The sequence below is a fragment of the Limulus polyphemus genome, unplaced genomic scaffold (genome assembly GCF_000517525.1).
Source record: "Limulus polyphemus unplaced genomic scaffold, Limulus_polyphemus-2.1.2 Scaffold1707, whole genome shotgun sequence".
NCBI lineage: Eukaryota > Metazoa > Arthropoda > Merostomata > Xiphosura > Limulidae > Limulus > Limulus polyphemus.
The window spans coordinates 92,500-99,627 of record NW_013667317.1 but is presented as its reverse complement, the minus strand read 5'-3'; the positions used below and the strand labels follow the sequence as shown (position 1 = coordinate 99,627).

Below are 7,128 nucleotides of genomic sequence, written 5' to 3'. Positions count from 1 at the left end.
AAACACTATACACTTGATGCTCTTCCGCAGGGTCCCCGAAAGTATTCTGTTTCAAGAGTAAATAAAACCAAAATTAAGAGCAACAAATATTTTTATTTCTTGCTTTTGAAATTCATATGTCATTCTGTATTATAGTCTACAGGATGCATAATTCTCCTCGTGATTCATGGCATGCACACGTTTTATTGACGTCACTATAGTACAAATTGCAACGTTAAGCGTCCCTTATGTAAAGTCATTTTAGAGTCTACTGACTGACTTGCAGATAACACATTACTGTATAATGGCGTAAGTAGTTAATACAGGTGACTCCTACAGGCGGCCTTCGGCCCCCTTTCGGGGAAACTACGCCCTAAGCTTAAATATTTGCGGTTACAAAATTGATTATCTAGTAGGGATGACGTTTTAAAATCTTGCTTGCATGCCTTTAAGGTTCTCAATATTAATTATGATACGAATAGCTCTAATGGCATCTACATGTATTTGAACTTTAGGTTTCCGGAATCAAATTCGAACTGTATTAATTCAATATGCGCGACCGAACAAATTGTTTTATGACAAATATATCGACTCAAAATATTTTAACGGATTGTAAGAAACACTTTTGCTTTCAGTCTAGCATATGTGAAGTCTTTTTCTTTCAGTTATAGAGAAAACAATTACACATTTCTGGTATGAAATGGGAGCAGGAGGCACAGGCCAGGCTCCAGCTTCCCTCAGGCGGAGGGGCAATGAATTAGCTATGGGACCACAATTATAGTTATTATAAATATATTTGTATTTGGAATTGAGCTATTATGACGAACATGGATTTAAAAAAAAATGTTAATGTGAATAATCAGGCAACATATTAATTTTGTGTCTCTCCATATTTAGTTTTCAGATTAGAAACTATGAATATTTCTATTGGAACACAACACCCCGAGTTATTTTTATTATCATAAATCAACATATTTCAGGGTTCGATATTAACGTAGCAGTAAGATCACAAATGAAAAATAGAAACTAGGAAAATTCCGTGAAGGGTGTGACCCATCTGGCACCGAACCTGAAGAGGGATAAATTCCGTTACGCTAGAAAAAAAGTAGGTTGGATAAACAAGTTAAGAACGGCCGAAGTTTTGATAAAGGAGAGTTGAAAATACCAATCTTGTATTCTCTACCAAAGAACTCAACGGAAATGAACGTGAATCAGAAACGTTACCTGAAGCGTTTCACGTGTCTAAAAATTACCGATTACATTCCCTTAGCAATGTTGCCCAATCTGAGTCATAATTTCATATCCTAGTCTTATTTTTAAATCTAAGATTAAACTTGAAATCTTGTGAGAGCAAACGTTCAGATAATCATTTTTATACACATGCAAACAAACCAGTTTCTTTAGAAATGGAATATATATTTACAAAAGTGTTTATAATATTTTATTATTTTATATCTATAGAGAATGTATCATACGAAGTGTTTTTCAATACAATTCCAGCTGTCCTCAGAGTATTTTATTTACTTATTGCTACATACTTGTTAGAGTACAGTGGCGCGTCGTAACCTATTAGCAGGGCATGCAAATAGCACTTTAGAAAACAGATAAAAAGTTTCTTCTAAAGTGCTCTTTTATACCTGTATATGCACAAGGTGCCTTATTTGAGCTTTCAAGGCTCGCAGATAGTTAAATCGATAACACTGTTTTAGTCTGTGACTTCCTAAGTTTCTAAATGAACACCTTTATACATATATATATATATATATATTTATATAATTTCTCAAAAATTGCCCCTTTATTCTATTTAAGTGTTATATTTTATAAATCAAATTATTTTGCCTGAAAAAGGTTTAATAGACAAGAAACGAACACCCTACTATTAGTTATATAATACCTATAATGTTTTAGTAGAGTGTGCAAGCGAGATTTGGTTTGGTTGGGATGGTGATGAGACGTGTTATCAGCCAATCAGGTACAAGTTGAGGTGTTATCTTATAGCAAGTGTCCCGTCATGAGTGATTCAGTTCTATAGTTAAATGCCTGTGTTACATTTTCCAATAACTATACTCGTAAAATAGTAATCAGCAGGACGTGCAAACCTGAATTATAACACAAAAGAAGCATAAAAAAACACTTCTCCCCCAAAAAAGAAAAAAAGAAAAGAAAAACTTGTTTTATTTCACAGCAGCGTCCGGAGAAACTACTTTTTGTCAGGACACGTTTTAAAAAATAGTTCACTTGTGTTGTACTTATTTCAATGATCGGATGATCTGGAAGTGAGCTACACGCAGCATCATGTTGCCTTGCGATGTAATGAAACTTTTGGCATCACATGCGTTCACAAACGAGAAGACAGCTCACGTGACCAGTGTGCTTACAATCAGCCCTATGTATATTTCATATTTTGAAAACTTGTGGAATAAAAACATTTTATGAATTCCGGGTACATATATAGACGACACGCCATTGGTAAAGAAAGTTATCATTAATATTAAAACTGGATTTCACTTTTCCATTAACGACAAACATACGATTATTTTGTAAAATTTCAAATTAATATTATGTAAATTCTTGTTTGTTGAATTTCGTGAAAAGCTACTCGAGGACAATCTGTGCTAGTCGTTCTAATTCATGAGTGATAGACTAGAGGGAAGGCAGCTAGTCAATACCACCTACCGCCAACTCTTGGGCTACCCTGATCCAATAGTGGGATCGACCATCACATTACAACGTCCCATGGCTTAAAGGGCGATCAAGTTCGAGAATGGAATTCCAACCCGCGACACGCAGATTTTGAGTCGAGCGTCCTAACAATCTGGCCTCTATAAATCATTTAAAACCAGCATTGAATATTAATCACAATAATTTCATCTATTCCATTAAAAAAACTCACATATAAATCCTTTCAATGAGACTTTTTTAAACCAGATTTAAAAGTCTGCTGTTGATTTACTATAACTCCCTACCAATATCTGTTTTGGCCATTGGCAAAAAAAAAAAGACGTGGGGAGAGGGAAGACATCCCCACTTTATTAATATTTTTGGGTGTAATAAACAGTTTTCGTTCAAACACTTAAATGTGATTTTAAAAATCTTTCCGCGGTTGGTGCTAGAACAAATTCGATATCCGCACGTTCATATGAGAAAGGCACATTATTAAATGAAATAATGAGATGATTTTTATCTTACTAATAGTCATACATTATGTTTCATTTCGCGCTTCTCTAGTTCCTCAACAGCGGCATTTACCAGTAGATTAAGGCAACTAAAAGGATCTTCTGTGGAAATCCCGGGAGGTGACCGTGGGGAAGTCACGTACGCAGTTGTTACCCAATGGTTAGGTGGATTGAGTCGAAGTTCGATTGGATCAGCTGCATGAAACCTGACTTCGGTTGATACAGGGAAGGATTCAAACTTACTACAATTGGTGAAACATGTCAGTGTGGACGAAGTAAGGACTCCCGATGACTCAGCTATCGTCACAACAGGAATAGATTTTAACTGGTTGTATGGATTTTTAACAGTCTGGGCATCAGTGGGGGTTACCTGAGGATCGGGTGGCGCATCCCATTCTCTGATCAAAATTTCTTGTTCATGGTTACGCTGCCACCTCTTCCTTAGCTTCAATGGGCAATCTGTGCCATTCTGCGAAGAGGGTGATGTGGAACGCACATTTGTAAATCCTTCACTGGAACTATCCTCACTCTCCACGTCACCGTCTGTGGCGCTGTCATCAACGGAAGAAAAATATGCTGGATCAGTTTTCGCTAGCTCATCTTGATCTGTCTGCAGACTGGCCAGGTCATGTGGCTGGGGCAGTCCTTGTGGTTTGTGTGACGTCTTTCTTGTTATTGTATACTGAAGAGGATCGTGACCTTCCTTGCGAATGATATCCGGCAGAATCCGACGTCGAGCGTTGATAAACCAGTTACAAACTTGCAGAACACTTAGGTTTGCTTCCTTGGAAAGACAAATTTTCTCCTGATCTGAAGGATAGGCGTTGTATCTATGTTCATAAAGCCACATTTTTAGAATCTTCACCGATTCTTTAGGCAGATTCCCTCGACGCTTTCGAGAATTGAATTCTGTTTGTTGGTGACGAGGATACGCAATGGAATCGTCGCAAATCTCCATTCGGATACCTTCTCTACCTTTAAAAAAATAATAATAATTAATTCATTGAGTAAGCTATAACAAATAAAAGCAAGATAGACATCGATTTAAAAGCTTGTACATGAAAATTCGTTGATTATGTTACCAACTGTTTTGTTATCATTAAACTGTGACGTGATGTTCTCTGTACTTAAATAGGCATGTCCTCAAAACAGTTGATACCAAACGTATAAATATGGACGAGAAAGTCTTTTAAATAAATAAATATATATGTTGAAAAAAACTGCTTTTATAAAGGAGCACAAGTATATTATTATTGTTGTTACTTTTACATATAGTTTTAAAATAACCAGACTTACACAGTGAAAGTTTGAGGTAGACAAAAGTATATTACACGTATTTCTGTTTATAAATTAATTAAATAATGATGGAAAATTATTGGCCAACCGTTAATCAAAACAAGTTTATAAAGATAAAAGTTTGTTCTTCAGCAATATGTCGTGTTAAACTAACATATTACACGTTTCTTTGCGACTCCAAATATAAAGTACAGTTAAAATGAATTTCGTGCACAAACCAAGTATATCTAGATTTATACAAAAATAAATGCAGTATTTGTAACTTCTGACATTTAATATCGCTACTTCGACACGAAATGTTATTAATTGGAATTGTCATACATAACTTACAACAATGGATAAAATATATGGGACAATGCCTGCAACATCATACAAAGTTGGAACCACAAATTTTGTTGTTGTTTCTGTGAGAGAGGAGGTTTATCCAAAACTGGAATATATGTAAGAAATACGTGATCGTTTTGAATTTAATCTGGACATGATCGTCACTAATTTTCAACTGAGAAACTATAGGACCATCACTCTGAGATACACTAACCACCAGTCTATCCGGGCCATTTGTGGATTTGCGAAACGGCAACCAATTACAGAAAAAACACTTTCATTAATTAAGGTTTTGTTTTGACAATTTTTTTCATGAGATTCGAATTTTCAACTCACCGCAGTAGAAAACTATATATTTCTTCATGAGCAGTAAAAAATGAGAGAACAAAATTAAGTACGAGAGATATTCTCGTGTTAACCAGACATTAAAAATCATGCACAAGGGATATTCCCGTGTTAATCAGACATTAAAAATCAAGTACAAGGGATATTCCCGTGTTAACCAGACATTAAGAATCAAGTACAAGGGATATTCCCGTGTTAACCAGACATTAAAAATTAAGTACAAGAGATATTCCCGGGTTAACGAGACATTGAAAATTAAGTACAAGAGATATTCCCGGGTTAACCAGACATTAAAAATTAAGTACAAGGGATATTCTCGTGTTAACCAGACATTAAAAATTAAGTACAAGAGATATTCCAGTGTTAACCTGACATTAATAAAGTAAGTACAAGGAATATTCCCGGCTTAATCAGACATTAAATATCAAGGTCAAGGGATATTCCCGTGTTAATCAGACATTAAAAATTAAGTACAAGGGATATTCCCGGGTTAACCAGACATTAAAAATTAAGTACAAGGGATATTCCCGTGTTAACCAGACATTAAAAAATAAGTACACGGGATATTCCCGTGTTAACCAGACATTAAATATCAAGTACAAGGGATATTCCTGTGTTAACCAGACATTAAAAAATAAGTACACGGGATATTCTTGGAAATTCTAAAACCCCGATCTAAACACATTTTATCATCTGAGTGTTTGGATATTTTGCATAGGGCTGTTACATGCATTTCTTAAAAGTGATAATTTTTCGATGGTATCACACTACATACAAATTGTCAAATAATGGCGAAATACGCATTTGATACATTTTGCTCTATTGCGACTGTATAGCGGCTGCGAGTGTCACGTGACTTGGTGATTTGTATATTAACATAAAATATGGAGTAAAGCTATACGTGTTTGCGACCTTTGGGGGATTAAGTATTAAGAGCCATTGAATCCCACCCAGTCATGAAAAGGGATATTAATATAAACGTATCGTTAAAAACATAAAAATCTATCACGCATTCTGGCACGTTTTCAAAAATCTGTACTATTATATAAGATAATATGCTAAGTTTTCCCATTATATTTCCGAGAAAAGAAAAAACTGAGCTTAATTCACTGAGCTTTAGTTTTTCTAAAGTAATTTATTTAACGATTTTTCCTAACAGCGTATTTAGTTAACACTCAGTATGTAAATAAAATAACTACCCAACATGTATGATAGGAAATTATTTCCTGAAATGATTTTTAATGTCTTATATAAGATTTGTTGTTCATAACAAGAAATATTTCCATCAGTGTTAGTGGCAAACTCGCTGATTTGAAAATTGTTTGAGCTACAGTATAATAGCCTTCAGGAAAAGGAAACGGGACGTCAATTTAAACTACTTAGTTATCCCTCATCCCTCCGTTTCTCTCTTCTCAGACGTGCTCTTCAAGGCGAGGATTATATTGGTGACAAGCTTGACCTGCACATGACCTATATGAACAACCACGATTGGTCTATATACGAGATGAGCTCTCATATTACCCTTCAAATGTTTGAGTTTTCTTGGGAATATCATCAAAGCTAGTTAGCGTGATTCATTTTCTTAAATACGTCTTAATTAACTCGGTGGTCCGTCGACTACAAAGTAGTGGCATAAAAACTTTCAGGAGTTCTCTAATTTCACGATTTCACAAGGATACTCGTCTCCTACTAGGAATAATTTAAAGAACCACGAGGCGTGCACAAACACGTCCATTAGAAAGTAGTGGAACAAACTGAAATAACACTTTCGTTTTGAGTTTACTTACTAATTAAGTATCATTTTATTACAAGTTACAGCTTTTACAGTGTGGAAGAATATTTTTAGAACAGGTGCGACGTTTCGATCAGTAGTGCGATCATTCTCAAGTACCAACCGAATATCACCAGCGTAACGGCCACCAAACATGCTCGCCCTTTCAGCCGTGGGGGCGTTATAATGTGACGGTCAATCCCACTATTCGTTGGTAAAAGAGTAGCCCAAGAGTTG

General features: G+C 35.4%; 1 protein-coding gene across 1 annotated transcript in view; it reads right to left on the bottom strand.

Annotated features, from left to right (window-relative positions):
- The window catches only part of LOC111087072 (iroquois-class homeodomain protein irx-3-like), an 82,200-nt gene that overhangs the window by 2,384 nt on the left and 72,688 nt on the right, over positions 1-7,128 (bottom strand). The window contains exon 2 of the mRNA XM_022392383.1: positions 7-4,130. Within this exon, the coding sequence (XP_022248091.1) occupies positions 3,175-4,130 (956 nt within the window). The 3' untranslated portion in view covers positions 7-3,174. The remainder of the gene's footprint in view (positions 1-6; positions 4,131-7,128) is intronic.